Here is a 24,057-nt window from a genome sequence, read left to right as displayed (position 1 = left end):
GTAGGTTCCTTCTTTCGGAGTGGGTTCCTTCTTCGGAGTGGGTTCCTTCTTCGGAGTAGGTTCCTTCTTCGGAGTAGGTTCCTTCACGCTGTTCTCCCTTTTGATTGTGCTTTCGCTCTTCGCAACACTGTCGCTCTTCTCAACATTTTCGCTCATCGAACTAGTTTCACGTTTCCCCTTCTTCTCGTCCACCCCCCTGTTACCTTCCCCTTGTGCGTTCTTCACAATCGCGTCACTACCGTCATTCCCATCATCTTCACTGTCGTCCTCATCCTCTGAGTCTGCCATCCCCGCCTTCTTCTCTTTGTAAACGTAGCACATGGGTACGAAGTAGTCGATTCGGGAGTTATCCACCAGCTCGGATTCCTTCAGCGTGAGGAAGTTGTTCAGTGGCGCGCCCTTGTACAACAGGACGATGTTCTCCACAGGGATGCTGCAATGTTTGTGTGTGTGTTTGTAAGTGTGTTTGTATGTTTGTTTGTATGTATGCATGTATGTATGTACGCATGTATGCATGTATGTCAGGGGGGAAGGGGGTAAAATGAAGCGACGCGTGGATGCAAAGACACACTGGCGCTCATAATTGGGTATTGATACGCAAATGTGACGAGGTGCCTCCACTTGCAGCAGTGTAACTTGTTCATAGATTAAACACGTAGAATATTTGACAAATAAACGGACTTGTTCGGTCGGAGATATGACCCCCTTCCCTCCTTGGTCCTCTTTTTTTTTTTTTTTTCTTACGAAGTGGACTCATCGGTAAGGTTGTATATTCTCTGCTTCAACACGCGAACTTCACATGTGTCAATTATTTTTATTTTGATTGTTTGTCTGAAGCAGAAGGACCAAAAAGGAATACATCTGCTTGTTCCGGATCCACAGGATTGCAATGTTCTCACGTTAATTGTAATTAAGTTGGCCAAATATAACTCCAGCTTTACAGTTTTTCTGTTGGACTTATTGTACGTTGAAAGCTTCTCATCCAATTTGCATTCAACTCTTGCAAAGTACAGTACTAAGGAGTTATTGTCATATGTGTAATTTTTTTTTACTTTAATTTTGTTAATTATTTCACTTATTTTCATTTCATTGCTTATGTCACTTATCTGATATGAGGATGTCTCCTTGTTAACAAAATCGTTCACCGTTAAGAGGATGTCGTTGGCACCTACCGTTACGTACATTTTGTCTGGGGGGGGTTGAATCGAACTTGGTGGTGATCAGTCGGGTCGGTTGGGCAGTCGGGTCGGTCAGATCAATCAGATCAGTCGGGTCAGTCAGATCAGTCAGATCAGTCAGATAAGTCGAGTGGGGGAGGGCCGACGGAAAAATACGGGCACGTCAAAAGGGGCATGTCAGAACGGGGTTCTTGGTGGACTCCTGCACACGTGTGTGAGGGGTCTACATATTTGGAGGCGCACACGTTGGGGAGAAGCGACGTGGGGGAGGAATGAGTATGGGGAAGACAGGTGAACAAACAAGCGCCAAACAGATGGATGAACAAACGGACATACAAACACACGAGTGACATGCAGACAAATGGATAAGCAAACAACCAAACAAACGGCCAATCAAACGGCCAAACAAACACACGATTGACAGGCAGAACAAACGAGACGACTGCTTTATACGTGCAGTTTATCGCAACAGGAGGGTTTCACCCAAGGGAAAAAAATCCTTTCTTTGTTCATGCGCACGCCGCAACCTACACAGGTGAGTGCGCATGCATCAAATGGAGTAGACGTCGGCACACATTTGTGAAGAGACATCTACTGGCGCATGTGGATAGACAAGAGGGAGGGGAAAAAAATATTTAAATTATTAACTGCTTCACGACATTAAGAAAATTTTCATTGTGTGTTTTTCCTCTTTCATTTGTTTGCGGCATCATTATTGCGTTACAACTGATAGTGAACACACAGCGGGGGGGGGTGGTGCAGCGCGGCACATGCAGAAATAACACACCTGCCAATGGAACACTGCAATTGCAAATCGCAACGATTTAAAAACTTCAACGAGTGAATGAGCGTATTTATTCGCGTAGGCAAAGTGTGGAAGTGCCAGGAAAAAACAGGAAGCGTGTGGAAGCGTGTGTTACCAACTGGAGGTCTTTTTTTTTTTTTTTTCTTTTTTAAATGCTTAAAAAGGAATGAAAAATTTTTGTTTTATTCTCGTTGTGAAATTTTTGCCACACACGTAAAAAATTGTGAGCAAAATGGCTACACCTTTTTTTTTTTTTTTTTTTTTTTTTTTTTTGCAAAATTTTACGTGCCAAAATGGTGTATTAAAATGGCAACTCTTTGCGCGGGCATAATTTGTGCTTTTACATTTGTGGTAAGGATATGCTTCGATGCATTTTCTTTTTTTTCATTTGATGTGATCACCTCTCGTTTGGCCATCCGCATGGGAGGAGTCCGGATGATGGGAAGAACTGTATGCGCAGCCACGCACAGTGTCGTGTGGCACGGGCGAAGTGGGCTATGCAGGAGGAAACATAAAGCGGCGTAGGTGAAACGCAACGAATGCACATTTGGAGGCGCCCTCCTGCTGTGGCATGTGCATACCGCGAAGTGGAGAAGGAATCGAAGCAAAGGTGGAGGCAACAGTAAAGGCGAAATACGCGCACCCATGCGGGAGGCATCACGCACGTTACACGACGCACACACAACTTGCCCAGGTGAACTTCCTCGCGCGCAGTTGTTACACAGGGATGAACGTTTGAGAGGAAGAAGAAAATTTATATGAGGTGGGATTTTTTGCCGAGGGATGCCCGTGTGCACCCTACTGAGCAACTCGCCCCTCCCATCCTGCGTGCGCGTGTGTACATCTTTCTGAGGCGTTTTGAGAAGCATCTACTCGTCGCGCGCGAGGGAAGGCCCACGACGGGCGAAAGGAAGGGCAGCAAAGGGGCGTCCAAGTGGGCAGCAAAGGGGCGTCCAATTGGGCAGCTATGGAGGCATCCAAGTGGGCAGCTACGGAGGCGTCCAAGTGGGCAGCTAAGGAAGCGGCAACAGATGCGGAAGAAAACCCCGTCGCGCAGGCCGCCAAACAGAAGAAGCGCCGTTTCGAATTATTTGCCAAGAAGTAGTGATTCAGTCATGGCACGTTTGTTGGCTGCCCTCTGGTTGGCAGCACGGCCCTTGACGAAAGCGAGCACTTGTTGCGTCTCCCTCCCCGCCGACGCCAAATGGCAAATGCTACCTGGGGTGCAGCTCACGCGGAAGAACTGCGCTACGCGGACAACTGTGCCACACGGGACAACTGCACCACACGGGACAACTGCGCCACACGGAACAGTTGACCGCCCAATACGTGGGGTATGTGTGTGGGGTTCCTAAACTGGGACTCTACGCACCATTCGTTTGGTCCTGTGGTGCAGCTCGATAGATGGTTACTGCGCGAAGACGATGTTGTTGTCGCCGGGGGCGCACGTTCGCAAACTCAGCACGGGTGGAAAAAAAACGCACACGTATACATATATATATACATACACACATACATACATTCACACATACATAATACATACGTACATGCGCACCCTTCACTGTGCGGGGAGTCAGCAGCCGTGTCTCTGCTGGGAACTGCCGTAGTAAGCCAGCGCCTGCCGCACAGACGCAACGCTGTAATCAAAAAATTCATAAATCTCCGCGTTGGACAAAACCCAAGGCTGAATCCCGTCCTTGTTAAAAGGGTGAATAATATTATACAAAAAAAAAAAGGAACTAAAATAGTCCTTCAAAAAATGCACAAAATTTTCCTTGGATACAGATTTGCCATTCTGATAGCTTGTAACTAGGTAAGCCAAATAATCAGTAAGTCCTATCCTTAAGGACAGTACCACATCCACTTCTGTGTCCTTAAAAGAAAATTCGAAAATGTCTTTACATATGGGTTGGACATACAGAGGGATATTCTTCTCTATTAGCTGCTTTATGGTGTCAACAGATTGCTGATCCTTCAAAGGGGAGTTTTTTAAAAACTCATTCATAAGTACAAGTGTTGATTTTGTATCTCCTTCGGGTTCCTTTTCGCTGCTTGTGAAGTCATCCCTGTCTACTTCTTCCATGGTAGGGTTAGCATTTGAAATTTTTGTTCTCGAGTTCTGTGTGTGTTTTTTTTCCCAAAGGTTGCTTTCGCTTGTGCCAACTGGGGAGTATAACACCCCAAACTGTGTAACGAAACAAGTGATACGTTTTATAATATGTGTCACGATCCACTCCACCTTCTTGCATAAGGAAGGAAGGACTCGTTTTACCTGCGTTATGCTTATTTGTTTCACTTCGGTGATGAGAAGAAACATAACGTAGCACATCCTCTGAAAGGTTTTCCCCTTTTCTTCAAATAACCTTTTTTTGTCAAAGTCGATAACTTTTTTTATTAATCCTTCCACTGTTTTATTGCACACGGGATGGAGCAGTGCATTCGTTACTACCTCCCCTTCTGAGGTGATGTTGCTCCCTTCCGCTGCGTCGATGAGCTTGTTGTGCGAGTTCGATTTGTTCACGAATTTTAGGTGGAGCGTGCGGGGCGCTTGCGGGGGGCCTCGCTTCACGACGGTGAATTCGTGCTGACCCCCGTTGAAAAGGTTAGCGGCGTTGCGCGGGTCAGCCATGTCGCCCCCATCACAGCCAACACTGTCAATATCGGCACCGCCGCCATCGCCGCCAATACTGTCAATATCGGCATCACCCCCATCGCCGCCAATATCGGCATCACCGCGACCCCCCCCTGCGGAGGCGCGCATCAAAAACCCGCGCCTGTGCAACCCACACGCCAAGTCATCGAAAAAGACAGAGTCCAAAAGGCACTCAGCCACGTAGATACTCACATGTGCCACTTTGTGCTCATACAGGAACATAGCAATATTCACGAGGTACGGCGAAATTTTCTTCTCCCCCCGTAGTATAATAACATCGCTCGTTTTTAAAACAATATATAAATGCTTTGGCGTTTTAGCATTTCCTTCTTTTGGATCGGATGCGGTCCATCTGCGTCTCTTAAAAAGGTTGGCAACTGTTCGTAGAATATCTTGACCAGTGCAGTGCCTCTTCCGATCGAACCACGTGAATGAGGTGAAAATTCTGTTGCTCGCTTTCTTAATAAGTGTTTTAATTCGGCACAGCTGCCATGTTAGCGGTCGGCACGGCGGCCATGCTAGCGGTCGGCACGGCGGCCATGTTAGCGGTCGGCACAGCTGCCATGTTAGCGGTCGGCACAGCTGCCATATTAGCGGTCGGAATTTTTGCAGCTCCCCCTTTACCCTCCTGATCAGGCAGTATAATGACAACAGCACCGATATAAGCACGTAGGATAACACGAGGACAAGGTACCCAGCTGCGTTTTTCCAATTTTGGTTTCCACGTCCACTTTTAATCATTTTGGGGGGCGGCCGCGCATGGTTTGCCCGTTCGTCCGTTCGTGTTGCTTGGCTTGTTTTGCGGCGCTCGTGTTTCCTGGTGCGCCTTTCCGCTCTCGCGTTGCTTGGTATACCTTTCCGTTCTCGCGATATTTTGCTTTTCCTCCTATTTCTGCTGCTCGTTTGTGGTGGGCCCGAGTAGACTTCCCTTTCTCACTCGCGTGCGTTTTTCGCGCCTGATCTGCCCCTGGACCATTTTGCGAAGCTGTCCCAAATCACGTATGCAAAAGCGGTGTGACTTCGCATATGCGACGCGCGGCTAACTCACCGATGGATACACCCGTGGTTCTCTATACCTAACCTCTTGCCACGCGATGATGTAGCCACCACCACCCCGACGGATGTCTCACCCTTCACCAGCCTCTCTCGATAAAAGGAATGAGGTGAGAAAACTGTTCCAACCCATATACAAACGAGCATCGATTATTTATCGATTATTTATCAATTATTTTGACAAAATTGCTCTCATGTTACGACTGCTGCTAGTTTGCAGCGCCCCCAGTGTTAGCGGCCGCAAAAGATGGTAGAGACTACTGTTATTGTAGTTCCCCCATACACACCTTGGAGAGAAGAAAAATAAAAAAAGTGAGAAATGTGGGTTGGCCCTTTTTTTTGCCAAAACTGCCTAACCCGTTTGTAATTCCAATCTGCGAATTTTAACGTTTTTTTTTTTTTTTTTTTTTTCTCCTGCATATATCATTTAAAAAAAAAAAAAAAAAATCCCTTTTTCATTTTCCTTTTTGTGACATTAGAAGGGGGCGATAGAAATAGGAACAAAAAAAGAAAAAAAAAAAAACACACATTTGTACTTCATTTTGATAGCGATTTCTTTGTTAGGCTGCACTGTTCACTTTTTCTTTTTTTTTTTTTTTTGACATGAATGGGGGTAGTTCGCCTGGGCTTCCCCTCTCTCTCTTCCGTATGGAGGGGGCACAGCTGGGGCAGGCTATACCCCCCCTACAGAAACTTACGCCCCAATTAGAAGTCCGATGTCCTTCTGTTTTCCTTCCTTGCGCGCATCGGGGGGGAGGGATCCAGGAAAGGCCAGCTCGAAAAAATGGCTCGAAAAATGGCTCTCAAATTGACTAGCAAATTGACTAGCTATTTTTCGAATATCACCTCATCCCATCTCCGGAGCAGGCTGCCCCCGGTTGGCTACTCCCTGCGAAACTTGGACAGTGTCCCACGGAGTATACTCCCCCTCCCCCACACGTCAGCTTCCCCCTGCAGGATGCACAGTTAACAACACCTGCCCTCCCTCCTCGTATCCAACCTCTTTGTATGCCTCCACCATTTCGAAAATAATCGCCTTGTCGTACTTTTTCATTTTTATAAAGTTGCCTAAACATTTATCAGCTTGGTCCTGCAGATGGGGGTCAGCCAAGAGAGGGAAGGTAAAGTGAAATGCCCGCTTTGGTCCGCTTAGGACAGCTTAGGGCAGCTTAGGACTGCTTAGGACCGCTTAGGACCGCTTTGTTCCTCTTTGGTCCGCTTTGGTCCGCTCTGTTCCGCTCTGTTCCGCTCTGTTTTTTTTCCCTCTCTCTCCCTCCATCCATCTATTCGTAGAAGAGAGAAAACACACGACGGTGTGGCTCTTCCAATTAGAGGAATAAATGATCACATAAGGATGAACACATACCCGCATACCGAGATGCAAAAACGCCATACATAGATAAGCCCACAATTTGTGATTGAATAGGTTCATTTCGTTGGACTTGTATAACAACCTGTACGCCTGCAGATATTTTTTTCTTTTTAAGTAGTAACAAGCCAAGTAGAGATACGAATAGCTAGTTGTGCAAACCTGTTGTGAGTTTTTAATCTCATTTTTGCTTTCTTCAAATTTGCCAAGTGATAGATAAATTTTACTCAATTGGAGGTGTATCTTTACACGGATATTTCTCAATCGACACAGAGGCAAATATCGCTTCAGTAGATCTACACACTTCGGGTAGTCGCCAAGCTTATACGAGCTCTGTGCATAGATGTACAGGACGTCCAAGTTACGCAGGTGCTCGCTCGTCTCGTCTATCAGTTCCATACATTTGGCGAATTCTGAAGGGGAGAAGCATCGTGGGGGGGAGAAGCATCGTGGAGGGGAGAAGCATCGTGGAGGGGAGAAGCATCGTGGAGGGGAGAAGCAGCGTGGAGGGGAGAAGCAGCGTGGAGGGGAGAAGCAGCGTGGAGGGGAGAAGCAACCCCGTGTGCGCCACACGGATGCCCTTCTTCGAAGCGCTCCTTTGGGACCCACCTCCCACTGCAAAGAACGCGCGGATGATGAGCTGTCTGTACAGAGGTGTCTCCAAAGACGACTGAGTTAAAAACTTGCGTCGATTTTCGTGAATAAACATCACGACATTTAGTATGTTCAATTTTATGCAGTGAATCAAAAACAACAACATGAGAGTGTCCTTGACTAGGATGTGGCTGTACGAATTTGTCTCGTGAAAATTCTCCAGGGTTTGATGTGCCCCTAGGGTTGGTTGTTCCCTTTGACTGTTCCTTCTTCCTTTCGCTTTTGCACCTTCCTGTTCTGGCTCCTCCTTGTCTGTGCTGGGTTGGTCATTCAATCCATTTGCGTTACCTTCGGGGTTTCCTTGGGGTGTGTCTTCTCCTCCTTTCGTACTTTTTTTTTTTTTTTTTTTTCCTATTTTGATCTTGGGCTCGTCCCTCCTCGTCACTCGCATTATCTGCGACACCTGAGAGACCTGAGACATCCCCGACATTGTCGACGTTGCCGCTATTGCGGGAGGAGAACCCTGTCTTATCTCTCCTTTCACTCTCTTCGCATTTTGCCTTTTTTCCGCTGGGGTCGTTTCCCCCCATATGACCCCCCAACACAGAGGCACTCCTCTCAACCTCCAGCCGCAGCTTATTTTCGTTGGCGCTCATCAGGATGCTCATGTTAATGTAGTAATGTACGTAGTTCCGTTGGAAGAAGAAGCATAAGGCTTTTATATATATGCAAATCTCCACAGTTACGTCTATGTGGGGTTGGCTAAATGAACTGTACAGGTGCAACTTTTTCATGTCCATGGGGGGTTCTTCCTCTGGTGGTTCCCCAGGGGGGGAGGGAGGAGGAGAGGAAGAAGAAGTAGGAGAAGAAGGAGAAGGAGGAGGTCCTCCTTTTTTTCTCCTTTGGCATTCTTTCCTCTTCAGAATTTCTATCAAATAGCTAGCTAATTTCTCGGCCTCGGCATACTTGTGGGCGTTTAGGTACACCAGGGCTAAGGTGAAAATGCTTTCGGTGTTTTCCTGCAAAGGGGGATAGCGGCAGGTTTCCGTGGGGTGTGCGCGAGGGAGACAGCGATAGTTTTCCGTGGGGTGTGCGAGAGGGACACGTCACCCCGAATGGCTTACAACCCAGTTGTGGATGCACAGTTTGGGGAGTAAATCTGCGCTGCTCCCTTTTTCTTACAAAATTGGTAAGTTCCACGTAGGCTGACAGGCACGAAATGCAGGCGTCCGCATTTTCTCCGTTAAGGTACTTCTCATATGAGTCGAAATTGTTGTGGCACTCGAAGTTGTCGTAGATCTGATCGTTTGGGACACCCCCCTCGTTGTCCCCCTCCCCTGAAAGGTTGTCCTTTGCCCGTTCGCTCCTCTCCACGCAGTACTGCTCGTAGCACACACGCTGTCGTTTCTGGTGGGCTTGGCCACCGGGGTGGCTACTTATTATGAGCAATGTTTTGGCATATGTGTACAGGACATGAATAAATATTTTTTTAATTTCTTCATTTTGTGGCAAGTTTATAATCGAGATGATGTTCTCCTGCTCAGCGTCCTCAACAGGTGGTGCCTCAACAGGTGGTGCCTCAACAGGTGGTGCCTCAACAGGTGGTGCCTCAACAGGTGGTGCCTCAACAGGTGGTGCCTCAACAGGTGGTGCCTCAACAGGTGGTATCTCAACAGGTGGTATCTCAACAGGTGGCACCCCCTCAGATGTTCCCTCCGCCGCGCAATTTACTCCCCTTCGGTGTAGCATCACTTCACCAAAGTGATCCATATAATGGAACAAATAAGAATTGGCGTTTTTTTCCTGCATGGCGTTTATGACCCATGTTAACATGTCTTCCTGGTTTTTTTTATTATTTTTATTTTTTTTATTTCTGTTTTTTTTATATTTTTTTTCGTACATGTAATTGTCTCTGTGTGTGTCGTCTTTCTCCTCGTCATACTCCGAGTAGTGTAGCAGCATATTAACCACATGATTACAATCCTGCGTTTCCAACTGTGACAAGTGTTTCCTCGTGATACTTTCTTCGCAAAACGTGATTTTCCTAAAAAGAAAAACCAACATAGCTTCGCAGAAATGGGCAGTCTTCCTATGCTTCAATAAAAACTCGCTTTCCTGTACCACATTGAACAGATAGTTATCTACATTTGTGATGTTATTTTTTTTTTATTTCTTGTAATGTGTTTTTGTTAAGGTGGTTTTCCTTCTCGAAGTAGCCATTAATGATAACGTTGGATGATTCGTGCACGAGGTTGAACAGATGCGCCAGGATGCAGTTTTCGTTTTCCTCGGACATGGCTTTCTTTCCGCAGGGCGGTTTTTTTTCCACCATGTTTGTTTGCGCGGTTGGCTCTGTGGTTTGTTCTGTAGTTTGTTCTGTAGTTTGCTCTGCGGTTTGCTCTACGGTCTGCTCTGCGGTTTGCTCCTTCACCTGACCGTCCTCCTCTTCACACGCCACGTCATCATGGAGGTTAAAATTTTTGTAAACCTTCTTCCGCACAATTTCGTACGCCAGTTTGATCTGCGGGGTAGAGCGGGAGGTTCGGTTCGGTTGGGGGCGGTTCGGTTGGGTGCGGTTCGGTTGGGTGCGGTTCGGTTGGGTGCGGTTCGGATCGGTGCGGCTCGATTCGGATCGGTTTGGTTCTCGCCAGCTGGGTGGCCTCTTCGCCGCAAATGGGCAAATGTGCAACTAGACACGTAACGTGGAGACAACGAAGTCGCTCCGGCGACGACTTACCATGACGTCTTTGATGTTGTTGTAAAGGTTGAGGTACGTGGGCGTTTCCCTCAAGCTGTCCAGGAAGGAGACGTACTCCTTGGACTTTCTGTAAATCTTTATTTGGTCCTCCTCCTTCAGCTTGTCGATTTGGAGGTTGACGTACTGGATGCCCTCCAGGATGGACCTGGTGTGGAGAAGCGGTGTGGAGAAGTGGTGTAGCGGGGTGGTATTGCGAATCGGTGTTGCGAATCGGTGTTGCAAAACCGTATTGTGCAGCAGCGTGGGCAGGATTCACGGCAGGACCGCTTACCCACGGTACCCAACATCTAACACACCCTACCTGTTAAACACATCCTCGACGCACTCGCTCTCCTTCTTATCGCTCTCTGGAGCGACTCCCTTCACGTTAACCATCCTCAGGGGATATTCCACTTTCTCTCTCTTGAAAAAGGCTGCAGGAAGGTTGGGTGTATTTTGCGAAGATTTGGTAAGTGTAGAGGAGTGGTGAGTAGGGTAGGGTGGAGAAGGGGGTGATCTCTGGAGGAAGCTCTGAGGTAGCTACACAGCACATCGATACTGTGAAGCGGCGCCGATCTAAGCTCCGCCATTTTCCGATTCCCCGGCTGTTCTCCCCATACGCTTGTAAAACTGAATTGTCAGTAGGACGTAAGCCCCTCCGTAGACGAACGACTCTTCGTTGGCTTCATTTTCCCTGCCACTTTTCGCCTCCCCCTTTGGTGAATTCATGGAGTGCAGCTGGTACTTGGCGTTGATGACTACGGGGGGAGGGAAGTAAAATAAAGCAAGTAAAATGAGGTGATCAGAATGGGGGTGATCAGAATGGAGGTGATCAGAATGGGGGTGATCAGAATGGAGGTGATCAGAATGGAGGTGATCAAAATTAGGGTTCACAAAATTAGGGTTCACAAAATTAGGGTTCACAAAATTTGGTGCACCGAATAGAGGGCGCCCTTCTGTTCAGCTGCGCTCATTTTTGGAGGTGCAAAAAACTGCCTATGTCTGTAGGCAGCCCCTTTTTTCTCTACCTGTGTTTGTTATCACGTCCGAAATGTTGACTTCGAACCTTCCGCAGAGGGCGTCCATTACGTTCGGGGAGGCGTTGTCTGAAGGAAGACGTGAGACAGCGGCAGGGAGAGAAATATATCAGAATGGTTGCTCACTCCTCGTGGATGAAACTACGCACAGACAAGGACAGAACTGTGTGCACATCTCTCTGGAACAGAATGACCAATCCATTAGCGATTCTTCATTTTGTCCACTCTCCGTTGCTACCCCTTTGCTTCTTCCCCTCGTTGATGCACAGCAAATATGCATTCACGTTAAACGATTCGTAAAACAGAAAGTTGTGAATATATTCAATTTCCTACGCATGCGGGAAAAAAAATTTCCCTTTTTGTAACTACGGTTGAGTCATTCGGCCGGGCTTACACACATTGTCGTGCCTTCCCCGACTGTCGGTCCAGACTGATCATTCCCGGCTGATCATTCCCGACAGATCATTCCCGACTGTTCGTTCCAGACTGTTCGTGCCAGACTGATCAATTACGCTACCTTTATATTTCTGTACTTGTACAGGTCGTTTTTTTTCCACACAATTTTGTATTTGTCTTGCTCATCTGGTGGGGAGGAGAAGTGTTGGCGGGAATTTTCGAAGAGTGGTTCGAAGTCAGGTCACTCGATTGGGCACCTTGGAGGAGGGGCCCCCCAATTTAACCTTCCACGAGAGCCCCGTCGTTCAGGCAAAAGTCCAAAAACTTCAACTAAAAGGGGAAGAAAGGGAAAGAAAAGGGAGAAAAAGGAAAAAACGTAGAAAAATGAGAAAACGTAGAAAAAGGAGAAAACGCAGAAAAAGGAGAAAACGTAGAAAAAGGAGAAAAACGAAAATAAATGAAACATACGGGTGAGACACGTACAACTGAATGCTCCCACCCCCCCCTTTCCCTGTCTACACCAGTTCACGTCTTATGCGCTTACTTGAAATGTGTGCGAATTCTTCTTCGCCATTTTGTCATCAATCGCTTTGGGGATGTTGTACACCCCATCAACCTTGTAACGCCGCGAAGGAAAAAAAAACACACACACAAATCAGCATGCTCCTTCTTTCTGCACACATGAGCACTCTGATGGTTTACAACTAGACGACGAGAAAGGCTGGGCCATCTCGCAGGAGTGATTCTCCAAGTTAACCTTCATGCTCATTATGTTATACGAGGACCTCCCAGAGTAGTGGCCCACCAGGGAATTTATATTCAGCGTGATGTGAAAACCTTTCAGGGGAAAAAGGAAAAAAAAAAATTTCGATAAAATTGCGGTAAATTTTCGATAAAACTTCGATAAAATTTGGGTAAAATTTCGATAAAAATTCAAAAAAAATATGAACGGGTCAGGCAAATGTAGACCAAATCGGGGTGAACAATTTGGTGAGTTGGACACAACCCCTATGGTGAGGGGAAGACACACACACATCGTGGCAAACGCACTTATGTCAATATCCGCTTTGAGAGAGTGGTCCGATTTTTTCTCGTCCCTTCGTGAGTTACTTTTTGTTTTTTCCTTTTCCTTTTTCTTTTTTTTCTTTTCATCCTTGTCTGCTATTTTTTTTTTTTTTTTGTTCGTTCTTGTCGTCCTTGTCGTTCTTGTCGCTCTTGTCGTTCTTGTCGCCCTTGTCGTTCTTGTCGCCCTTGTCGCCAAGACCCCCCGGCTCACCCGCTTGGTCTGCTTCATTCTGATTTGGGGGGTCTTCCCCCCCTCGCTCTCCGCACTTGTACGACACGACGACCTTTCTCGTGATGATTAGCTGGTCGTGCAGAAAGGGGAAGGCCTTGATGCGGTCCGACCCGACGCGCACAAAGCTGCTACTGAGGCCATCGTCACTGTTGTTATCGCCGCCATTGTTTCCGCTTCTGTTGTTATCGCCGCCGTTGTTTTCGCTTCTGTTGTTATCGCCGCCATTGTTTCCGCTTCTGTTGTTATCATCACCCTTCTCGTCACCGCTACCACCATCTTTCCTGCCATTCGGCTCCCCCTCAGGGTTATTACTTCTCGCGAAAACGTCTACCTGTACGCAACTCTGAATGATATCGTTGATGGCCGTTTCTGCAAAACGTAAGATGGTGTGCGCAGCAAATGGAAGTGACAGAAAAAGGTGAAAAAGCTACAGAGTTGCTAACGTCTTTACGATACTGGGCGAAGGAGTCCACATATTGGTTCTCCACCCTCCGCACCGATCGGACCTTCGCATATCTCGATGTAGTTGCTGGGGAAGTTAATCTGGCGGTAATTATTCTTTCCAACGAGGTTGGACTCGTAGCAATTTCCATAGAAGTCTTACAAGAGGAGGGAAGACGCGGGAAAAAAAAAAAATGTATAAAAAATTGGAGAGGATGTCCAAAGAATACACGTATGTATATGTACATATTTAAGTGTCTATCATTTTCGTATTGTCGTTATCCTCTTCGATTTTTTTTTTTTTTTTTTTTTTTTTTTTGTCACTTCTGCGCGTTTCGATAGAAACCCCCCCCACCTGTTACGTTTATTTTGTACGACGCTAAATCGTTGGATGCCGTGAAGTTGGTCACCTTTTTTTTTTTGTTAACAAAGGGGGAGAGGAAGGAGGGCGGTTAAATGGGGATAATAAGCAGCAAGGCGCAGGGTTGCAAGAAAGTCCCCCCGTTTATCCCCTTATTTTCGCATTTTTTTTCTTTTTTTGCCATTTTTTGCTTTTTTTACGTAAAAGGAGACAAAGAAGGGGCCCTCGGGCTTTTCTTTATATTCCATTGTGCCAATCCGAGGAGAAGCTCGCCCATCTGCGGAAGTATCCGTGTGGGGTCACAACTTGGGGGCCACGCTAAACGAGTTACTCGCAGCACAGCCTTGCAGAGGAACAAAAATTTACAACCGAAAATAGACGCAGAGGGGTGAGTACGCACACCAAATGGGGCGGAATGACCCCCTCGCTCCCCCTGGCAGAAAGGTGCAATTTCCCCCCGGATGATTTCCCTCTCAGTTTTTTTAAAAAGCTTTCCCGCTTTTGTGGATGGACCAAAATGTTCAATCCTGCGTCATGCTCGGTGGGTCTTTTTTTTTAACGTTGTAATTGTTTTGCCACTGTGGGAAAAGCTCTTTTTCAATTCACCAATAAGTTACACAAGAAATGCAAACGGGGGGAGGATTTTTTTTTTTTTTTTTTTTAAAAGATTGTCTACATATGCTCGTTAGGCAATTTTTAAAAAAAAACTTCACGTTCAAAATGTGCCTACTATATAACTAACTGCTTGTTAGTAATTGACCGGAAAAAAAAATAAAAAATAATTTTGCGAGAAATGGGGGGTCTGAAAAATGGACCCGTACAATGGCCTAGATATGCCATGATAGGGAGTGTGCTATGAGGATGCGGAAAATGGGTCGGCGCCGCGCGGAGACAAACGCTGATCCTTTGTACGTGATCATGGTAAAGGGGCACACCAAACGAACACACATGTGATTAAGCGGCCTTATGTACATTTGGTAGTGTGTCTACGTGTTATCGTGACCGTCGCCTCTACACCTTGCGGAGCGCTGCTCCTACTTCGTCGCCGATGACACTAGGATGATGGAGTCCCCCCGAACGAAAACCATGTCTAGGTTCCTTTCGATTTTCTGAAAAAAAGAAAAAAAAAAAAAAGTGGGGATATAACGTACATGTAAAAATATGCACACATTGTAATCCCCATGTGACAAAAAAGGTTCCATCACTTTATTAAGCTTTTTTTATTTTTTTTTCTTTCGTCCCCGCGGGGAAGGTTCCGTCGTGCATACGCCCTATCATTGTAGCGGCTACCCGTTTGTTTCTCTATTCAGCAGGCTACGTTCGATTCACGGTGAGGGAGTGCCTCTCGCGCTTCTCGTTCGTCTCGTTCATCTCGCGCCCCTCGTGCGTACCTTTATTGACTCCTCATCATTCTCCGTGACGCTCTGCTTGTACGTTTCGCGCGCATTGGACAGGATCATGTTCAAGTGGTTATCGTATGCCTTTAGGGAGGTGGGAGTAGCGGTATGAATAATAAGCAGGAGTGGGCATGGAGGAGGCAACCAGACAGGGCGGAAAAAGCCTGCCCATGCAGATATGGTGCAGCGGAAGGTCTCAACGGGGCGCCTCAGTGGAACGTCTTAAGGGAACTTCTCAAACGGAACACCCCGCGCAGAAAAGCACGCTTTCTCAAAAGGGAAGATTAAAAAACATTTCTTACGTCTAACTTTCCTCTGATTTCTCTGTCTCCTTTGCATTTTAAAAACACCTCCTCCTCCATGTTCAAGCGAATATAGTCCAAGGGATCTGCACACAGAAAGATGGAGTTGGAAATGTAGGGGCTTCCCCCAAAAGGTGGATTAATAAATATCGTTCCCTTTTCTCCTCTCTCAATTAGTCCCTCTCACTACGTAGGCTTTTCATTCCTCCGGAAGTTACTTTGTATTAGGGCTATTTTCTCCATATGGGTTTGGCCGGGTTTGGGTAAAAAGGGGTGGATAAAGCAGTTCACAGATATGCTCTTAGAAGAGATGCTACTTCTTAAGCTGTTGCCTTCCCCGTGGGCGGTGGAAAATACAATATATTCCTTCGCGACGGTTTCCTTCAAGCAGATTGCTTCAGCTGGATGGAGTTTCTCGTCGTTCAGGCAGTGCCCCCCTTTCAAAAGGTTACTTGGACTTTTTTTTATTCGCAAAAAAAAAAAAAAAAAAAAAATGGGAAACAAAAGGAACAATCGAGTAAGGGGGAAAAAAAAAACCTTATGTTGCTGTGCCCCAGCGTTGTAGTGGCAAAAGATACCTCTCCTCTATGTTTAGTTACTCATTTTTGACGTTCCTTCAAATTAGGTGCCTCTTTAAATTTCGCTTCAGTGTAGTCGTCGGAACAGTGTGACAAGGCAATCGATCAGCAGTTGCGCTGTCGCTGCGCCATGGAATTTGCATGCCGCAGTTTTGAAGCTACTTTTTTGGGAGGCTTTCTTATGCGAGGGGCCCACACGCGGTATGTACAAAATTTTGGCGCAATTTTTTGGCGCAATTTTGTGGCGCAATTTTTTGTGCATAGCCTTTTCGCATAAAATTGTGCTTTTTAGAAGAAGTGCCCTTTAGGCCCACTCACGGGGTGAAAAAGCTGCGCTGCTGTTTTTTTTTTTTTCCCTCTTTCATGTCAGCCTTTCCTCCTCATGGGGGTGGGGACCTACTCCCCCCCCTTCGATGCTGTTTTAAAAATGACTAATTTAAAGCGTTACAATTGTTGAGCGGGTTTGGTCAAAAAGGGAGGCAGCGCAGGGGGAACCCTCAAGTTGTTCCCTCCCACACCGCGGGTGATATAGCTATGGTGTAGGGCTTGTTCCCTTCCACACCGCGGGTGATATAGCTATGGTGTAGGGCTTGTTCCCTTCCACACCGCGGGTGATATAGCTATGGTGTACGGCTTGCACCCTCACACCCTGCGAAACCACTCTTGGCGAGCTGCAAACAGTGTTGCCAAAGTTTGTTGCGGCTGCCCAAAGGAGGGACTCACATAAAAAGCACATGGTGCACAAATCGAGGAGGAATACCAAATGGGTACAACGCTGCGTTAGAGAGGCGACCCTGCGTTAGAGAGGCGACCCTGCGTTAGAGAGGCGACCCTGCGTTAGAGAGGCGACCCTGCGTTAGAGAGGCGACCCTGCGTTAGAGAGGCGACCCTGCGTTAGAGAAGCGACCCTGCGTTAGAGAAGCAACCCTGCGTGTTAGGAAGTTAAGCCTCCCCCATCACCACTTACACACGGGGGAGAAATCCCCTTCGCCGAGTGGATTAATTTTTCACTCCCCGTGCAAACCGTCCGTTTCTGTAGACGACGAAGGGGACGCCTCGTCGAGGGTGGGGTTGTCATCGTCGTTATCGCCATCTTCGTCTCCCTCGCCATCTTCCTCTTCTCCCTCTTCTTCCTCTTCTCCCTCTTCTTCCTCTTCTTCCTCTTCTTCCTCTTCCCCCTCCTCTTCCTCTTCTTCCTCCTCTTCCTCGTCTCCCTCCCCCTCCTCCACGTTCATCATTTCAATTTCGATCTTCATTTTCATGTCGTCAATCTGCTGCTTCAAGCTGTCCGTCAGATTATCATTAAGAAAGTTGAAGCAGTAGGACGTGAGAGTATACGTGTCTTGGAAGTAATTTTTGTTGGTGAATTCCTGGAGGTCCTGTGAAATGGCGTGTAGTGTCTCCTTCTTGTTTTCGTGAAGAGCGTTGATGTCATCCTTGTCCTCCACGTGCTCTAAAGTCTTCTCGAAGCGTATATTCGTTTTCTCCGACTCATCCATCTGTTCATGCAATAGTCTGTCCTTGTAAATATCCTCGTCCTCATCGTTATTCCTTTTGTTAATAAATATCTCTTTAATCGTATCAGCATTAGCAAACCAGTCTTTGCTTGCTGAATCGTTATTATGCATCGCGTTTCCCCCCCCATTCAACACCTCTGCAATAGTTGGCGGGACATTCCGATGAGTGTCTTTACTGTCATTGGAAGGGTTGTTCTTCTCCCCACCGACGGAAGTACCCCCACCACCCAGGAGGAGCGACTGACTGTTCAGGTTACTAAAGTTACCCATACTTATGCAAATGGTGTCTAGCTTCCTCTTCTGAAGCTGTTTCTTCCAAATATTTTCCTCCACAGTGTATTCCGAGACAAATCTGAAAACATGTACATCTTTGGTCTGTCCAATTCGATGGCATCTATCCATAGCCTGTTTATCGATTGACGGATTCCAATCAGTGTCATAGAAAATGACAACATTAGCTGCTGTTAGGTTTATTCCTATACTGCCACTACGTGTAGATGATATAAATAAAAAAATGGACTTATCATTATTGAACTTGGTTACGATTTTTTGTCTTTGTTCCACTTTGGTTGATCCGTCTAGTCTGATGAACGTATAGTTGAGGTGATTCAGGAAGACCTCTAATATGTCAAGCATTTTGATGAACTGAGTGAAGAGTAGGCATTTATTTCCTTCCCTTTTGCATTTATTCAATAATTTTTCCAAGGCGAATAATTTTCCGCTTCCCAACGTTATGTCTTTATTTAGGGGGAAGATAATAGATTGCTTGTGGAAGGCTTCATGATACACTCTCGTGGCTACTTTGATTCTGTGGAGAATGGGTTCTAAGTGACTCCAATTCTGTAATAGATTATTGTTGATGGCAATTTTGTGGCTGCTGCAGATGACGGCTGGCGTGTTCATCACGGTGAAGTTGTGTATTTCGCGTTGGTGGGTCTTTAGGAAGACTTCCATGGTGGGGAACAGCGTCTCGAGGGCGGCCGAGCCAGCTGCGTCGGCAGCGCCCACCGTGGCATAGGCGTCTGCCGAATTGGCCGTGTCATAAGCGTCTGCCGAATTGATCGTGTCATAAGCGTCTGCCGAATTGGCCGCGTCGCGCGCACCTGCCGAATCCACCGCGCCACTCGCACCCGCCGAATCCACCGCGCCCCCCGCACCCGCCGAATCCACCGCGCCCCCCGCACCTGCCGAAGTCACCACCCCCCCGACGTCCGCTGCGCGCACCTCCCGCATGAGCGAAAAGTCCACGCACAGATTGTTGCTCGAGTGGTAAGGCACAAACCCATCCCCCGAGAACTCACGCCGAAGTAAGCTTAGCAGGTTCGACCCAAACAAAGGGGTTCGATTATTTTTTAATAAGTTATACTCATTAAAGAAGGTCTCTTTGAGCTGTTCCTCCCTCCTCCGGTCTTTCTCCTCAAATCTACGTTGCCTCTTAATCCATAAGTTGTGTTCCAGCGAATTTAGGTAGCTCTGGTTCGACTCGTCCGAAAAAAAATTCCTATACTGCGTGTCGCTATTGATAACCTTCATGTTGTATTTGTAGAGAAAATTTTGACAGCGGTTGGTTGCTGCCTCGTTGGGTGCATGCTTGCTGAGGGGGGTCTTGTTCTGAGGGGCCTTGTTCAGGGGGGCCTTGCTGAGAGGGGCCCTGTTCAGGGGGGCCCTGTTCGGGTGGTCCCCCCCCCCAGTTGCCGCGCCACACGGAGAGACATCCTTCAACGTTCGGTAGAGGTACTCATCGTAACAGCTGTGCTTATTACCAGGGTCGATAAAAAGACTCATAATGTCATAGTTGTTATTCATTTCGCATACGAACTCGTCAGAATAGGTGAGTAAATCTTTGGGTACACCTCTCCGGTTTATCTGATTATTAACGTATGTATTCACATCTGGGATGATTACTGGGGGGGCGCTTCTTCTTCCTCCTCCGTGGGGTAGCATAACAGGAAGGAGTGTTCCTATCTCCTGAGGGGAAGTCCCCCCGCTGTTCATTCCGTTAGGGAGACCATTCCCCTTCAGAATATCTTCCCCATTTGTGGGACGTGCCCTCTTCCTCCCAGTGACACTACGAGTAGAAGAACTGCTTCGCTGAAATGAGCAAATAGCCTGAGTAGGACTGTATAGCCCATTTGCTATCTCGTCATGAAGACTTCCCACGGTTTGCCCCAGCTGAGGTGTGTCGAGAGTATCCTCCCTAGGGATAGAACGGAGTGGTAACGCTTCCCCCTTTGGGAAAGACTGCAAAGGGATGACATTAATCCCGTTGTGGATGGAATCACTTCTAGCACATCCGTTGTTTGTTCCCCCCGGGGGGATAGCAAAACGATGGGAGAAACTCTTTAGCGAGTAATCCGTTGGAAGGGCAGTCACAAAACTGTTTCTACTCCTATCAGTACTATCCCCATTTGGTATATTCTTTCCATTCGATTGACGGTGATGAGGTACCCCCCCGAGGGATGTGAACTCCTTGTGGAGAAATAAAATCATGTAAAAATCAAGATGGTAGGTCTTCTCAAAGAGGATACAAAAACGAGGAATATAAAAAGAGATAGGAAGTAAATAATAATATGGAGTCTGAATATGTTTATTTGTAAACAAATCACAGTGGTTGCAAACCTTTCGTAGCTGAATCAGGATGTTCATCAACCCAATGTAGTTACCACTACTTAGTGTACTTTGTACTTGTTTGTTTTGAATAAACTCATCATAAAGTACTTGTTGTCTCCTGGTTAACTTACATTTAATTATATGCTCATACTTGTTAGGCATTTCTTTTTCTACGTTCTTTTTTAATCTCCTCAAAATATATGGCCTTATGACTGTATGCAAACGATCGATGAGCTCTCTAGAGTCGTTTATTTTGCTTTTCTGTATAGCTAAGTTCAGAGGATCCGAAAACCATTCCTTGAAATCCAAATGGGATGTAAAAATATTTGGCATGAGGAAATGGAGAAGAGACCACAGCTCTTCCAAGCTGTTCTGTAAAGGAGTACCTGTCACTAGCAAACAATTTTCTCTCTTCAAACTCAAAATGATGTTCCATCTCTTTGTGTTAAAATTTTTTATATTGTGAGCTTCATCCAAGATAATATATTTCCATCTCTTTCTTTTAAAAATTATGTGATCCTTTACAATGGTTGAGTAACTAGATATGCACACATGGAAAGAGTCCTTGTTGAACCAACCGACTCTCTTTTTGTATCTTTCATTTTGGCTTCCAAAATAGGACAGTATTTTGAAGCATGGAGAAAATCTCTTTAATTCTATTTCCCAATTTATTAGGATTGAAGTTGGTACTATTATCAGATGTGGGCCCCATATATCGAAGTGGTAGGCCAGGTAACTCAAAAGCGAAATACACTGCAACGTTTTCCCCAACCCCATTTCGTCTGCCAGAATTCCATTAATATTATTTTTGTACAGATAGAGTAACCAGTGTAACCCTGCGTGTTGGTAGTCCCTCAGTGTTGCCTTTATAAATGGCGGTATTTTCGTTAGGTGTTTTTCTTCCATATTGCAGACCATCATGTCTTCGTTGGAGGTGCTAGACAGGGAAGAGTCGCTTTGCTCCCCTCCGTTATCCCTATCGGTGCCAATGTGGCTATCCCTACCGCTGTGACTTTTCCTCCTCTTTTTCTTCTTCCTCCTCCGCTTCCTCCTCCGTTCGATGCACGAGTCGCGCTCCTTCGTCACGTTTCCTTCGGCCGGCGTGGCTGCCTCCTCCGCTTCTCCGAACTTTCTTTTCTTCTCGTTCGCCTTCGCCCCGCCCCGTTCGCGGTCGAGGTCGCCTGGTTCCCCCGCATCTGCTGCGCTCTCCTCTGCTGCGTTCTCCTCTGCTGCCTCTTTCTCCTCTACCGCGTCCTCCTCATCTGCCTCTTTCTCCTCTACCGCGTCCTCCTCATCTGCCTCTCCCTCGCGCATCAAGTCCAGGTACTCCTCGCCGCTCTTAAAGCCGTAAATCCTTTTGAGCAGCTCCTCAATGGGCATGCTGGCCTCGTCATCCAGGAGGCTGATTTCCTTCCCCTTTTCTTCCGACTCGTCGCTTGACTCCATTTCCTCGTCCAACAGAACGTCTTCTTCTTCTTGGTTGGTCAGGTCCTCCTCCTTTAGCTCATCGTCAGCCAAGTTGTGCACGCCGCCGCCCTCGGTCTTGTGAACGCCGCCGCCCTCCGTGTTGTCCTCGCCGCCACCTCCCTCGGTGTTGTTCTCGCTGCTTCGCGCGGTGCTTCCCACGTTGCTCAGTTCCAAGTTGCCCGCGCTCACTCGTTTGCTGCTCCGTCTGCTGCTTCGTCTGCTGCTTCGTCTGCTCACCCCTTCGCTGCTTAACCTGCTGACCCGTTTGCTGCTGCAAATGCTACTCCGGTCGTTGCTGCCCTGGTCGTTACTGCCCTGGTCGTTACTGCCCTGGTCGTTACTGCCCTGGTCGTTACTGCCCTGGTCGTTGCTGCCCTGGTCGTTGCTGCCCCCCATGGGGCCCTGGTGCGAAGAAAACGTAACGTTCTCACTAGGGTTGCACGAGCTTATACTGGCGTGTCTATTGACGAACAGCTCGTGCACATTGTCTTGTCTAGCTCGTTTAATTTTTTTGATTGCCTCCTTTACGAATCTTTTAAATCTCATTTCCTTTTTTTTATTTAGCGTTTTCTGTAACTCCCTTTTTTTCTCCTCCCAAACTAATTTCTCAATTTTTTTCCAAAAAATATCCATGTAGGATGAGATATGTTTAGAGTGAGTCTTTAGTCGCTTCTCCTCCTCTTCTAGTTTCTTTTGTTTTATTTTTTCACGATTACACAAATACTTCACGCAGCTTTGGCTCAGAATTTTGAAGTGCTTTTTTTTCTTCTTTATTTCGTACATCACCAGGTCTTGGAATTCCTTCTGTGCGGGGTAGGAGTGGTGCATAAGTACCGCGGTGTAGAAGTACCGCGGTGTATAAGTATCGAGGTGTATAAGTACCGCGGTGTAGAAGCGCCTCGGTGTAGAAGCGCCTCGATGTAGAAGCGTCTCGGTGTAGAGGCATCGCGGAACCCCCCGCCCTCGCGATGACTTCGAGGACTTACCATTTCTTTCAGTTCGTAGCACCAGAACGTCAACTCTGAGGGCTTCGCAGGCTCGATAACCTTGTGCACGTATCCACTGCAAAAAGGGGGATGGGAAGAGACATAATATAGGCTATGCGAAACGACGTGGAGGGGGGGGACACAAAATGGCATATTTGTATCACCACGTGTTGTCTGCATGTCTTTCACGTTCGCTGCCAAGCACAGTCGTTGATCGTTACCATTTTCCCATTTTTTCATTAAGGTAGTTGAGTCTGCGGTACGCGAAAGGAAAGAAAAAAAAGTAAATAAGCAGAAGGGCAGATGTGAAGAAGGGCAGAAGTGCAGACGTGCAGATGTGAAGAAGTACAGGCGCACAGACGCGCCGACGCGCCGACGTGCCGACGCGCAGACGTGCAAATGGATAGGCGCTCGTGGGGCTGCGCTTGGTGGCTGATTACTGTTGCTTGAGCAGGTTGATCTCCTCATTATACTTGTCGATCTTTCTGTTGTTCTCGAAAAAGTACAGGGATCCCAAATTTTGGATGTCATCGAGGCTTAGTCGGTACGACTTGGCATGCAGTACATTGTCAAACGTGGTGCTATTCATTGTGCATTTTTCGTTTTACTTTTTTTTTTTATTGCCCAGGTGGAATGAGATTGACACTCTCCCGCGACGATACGTAACAGCCAATAGAAAACGGTAGGCGGAAAAAAAACTGCCACAAATAAAAGGAGAGTATGCTTGCTCCCTTTTGGGGGAAGATGTAGAGAGGGGGTGCCGCTTTAGCAAAGTGTATCCCCCCCCCCCTTAGGAGCACACCTATGTGTGCATCTTTCGAAAGATGGTTAACTTGGCGCTGCGTGGAACGGCCGTTCGTTTCACGAAAGAGAATGCGGACCGGGGTGAGCGTGGACCGGGGTGAGCGTGGACCGGGGTGAGCGTGGACCGGGGTGAGTGCGGACCGGAGTGAGTGCGGACCGGAGTGAATGCAGACCGGAATGAATGCAGACCGGAGTGAAAATTCATTGACATGAACTGCTCATTCACTGCTCATACACTACTCATACACTGATCATTCGCTGCCCATTCGCTGCTCATTCACTGCTGTGGCGGCTGCTTGCCACTGAACTAACGTTGTGCAAAAAAAAAAAAGTTGCAAATTTCGCAACAAGGTAAAGGAGAAAGGGAAAAAAATAAAATAAAGAAATGAAAAAATAAAGAAAAAAAAATAAAGAAATAAAAAAATAAAGAAAAAAAGATAAAGAAAAAAAAGTAAAGAAAAAAAAGATAAAGAAA

General features: G+C 46.9%; 5 protein-coding genes across 5 annotated transcripts; all 5 read right to left on the bottom strand.

Moving 5' to 3' along the window:
• Positions 1 to 799: 799 nt before the first annotated feature.
• PCYB_052160 (hypothetical protein) lies at positions 800 to 1,184 on the bottom strand (the record flags this gene model as incomplete). The annotated part of the gene is made up of 1 exon (XM_004221097.1): positions 800 to 1,184. A coding segment is annotated over one exon (385 nt), but the record flags the coding sequence as incomplete, so codon positions are not given.
• A 2,372-nt stretch (positions 1,185 to 3,556) lies between these two features.
• On the bottom strand, positions 3,557 to 5,377 carry PCYB_052150 (hypothetical protein; the record flags this gene model as incomplete). Its single annotated transcript, XM_004221096.1, has 2 exons — positions 3,557 to 4,996; positions 5,261 to 5,377. 2 exons carry the CDS (start codon positions 5,375 to 5,377, stop codon positions 3,557 to 3,559), a joined length of 1,557 nt encoding a protein of 518 aa, XP_004221144.1.
• A 1,252-nt stretch (positions 5,378 to 6,629) lies between these two features.
• PCYB_052140 (hypothetical protein) lies at positions 6,630 to 14,169 on the bottom strand. The gene is made up of 16 exons (XM_004221095.1): positions 14,122 to 14,169; positions 13,916 to 13,970; positions 13,626 to 13,718; positions 12,971 to 13,488; positions 12,525 to 12,659; positions 11,935 to 12,008; positions 11,418 to 11,475; positions 10,966 to 11,147; positions 10,712 to 10,785; positions 10,390 to 10,555; positions 9,808 to 10,173; positions 8,835 to 9,614; positions 7,997 to 8,671; positions 7,668 to 7,818; positions 7,056 to 7,471; positions 6,630 to 6,779 (listed from the first exon to the last, which is right to left on the bottom strand). The coding sequence occupies exons 12-13, from the start codon at positions 9,612 to 9,614 to the stop codon at positions 7,997 to 7,999; spliced, it is 1,455 nt and encodes a 484-aa protein (XP_004221143.1). The 5' UTR covers positions 9,808 to 10,173; positions 10,390 to 10,555; positions 10,712 to 10,785; positions 10,966 to 11,147; positions 11,418 to 11,475; positions 11,935 to 12,008; positions 12,525 to 12,659; positions 12,971 to 13,488; positions 13,626 to 13,718; positions 13,916 to 13,970; positions 14,122 to 14,169; the 3' UTR covers positions 6,630 to 6,779; positions 7,056 to 7,471; positions 7,668 to 7,818.
• Positions 14,170 to 14,955: 786 nt separating this feature from the next.
• PCYB_052130 (U6 snRNA-associated Sm-like protein LSm3) lies at positions 14,956 to 15,863 on the bottom strand (the record flags this gene model as incomplete). The annotated part of the gene is made up of 4 exons (XM_004221094.1): positions 14,956 to 15,030; positions 15,313 to 15,402; positions 15,621 to 15,706; positions 15,839 to 15,863. 4 exons carry the CDS (start codon positions 15,861 to 15,863, stop codon positions 14,956 to 14,958), a joined length of 276 nt encoding a protein of 91 aa, XP_004221142.1.
• Positions 15,864 to 17,205: 1,342 nt separating this feature from the next.
• On the bottom strand, positions 17,206 to 23,367 carry PCYB_052120 (helicase; the record flags this gene model as incomplete). The annotated part of the gene is made up of 4 exons (XM_004221093.1): positions 17,206 to 22,596; positions 22,779 to 22,854; positions 23,000 to 23,032; positions 23,219 to 23,367. The coding sequence occupies 4 exons, from the start codon at positions 23,365 to 23,367 to the stop codon at positions 17,206 to 17,208; spliced, it is 5,649 nt and encodes a 1,882-aa protein (XP_004221141.1).
• Between the last annotated feature and the right edge of the window lie 690 nt (positions 23,368 to 24,057).

Source organism: Plasmodium cynomolgi, chromosome 5 (genome assembly GCF_000321355.1).
Source record: "Plasmodium cynomolgi strain B DNA, chromosome 5, whole genome shotgun sequence".
In the NCBI taxonomy this organism is placed as follows: Eukaryota; Apicomplexa; class Aconoidasida; order Haemosporida; family Plasmodiidae; genus Plasmodium; species Plasmodium cynomolgi.
The sequence above is the reverse complement of the archived record's forward strand: the minus strand, read 5'-3'. Positions and strand labels throughout refer to the sequence as shown.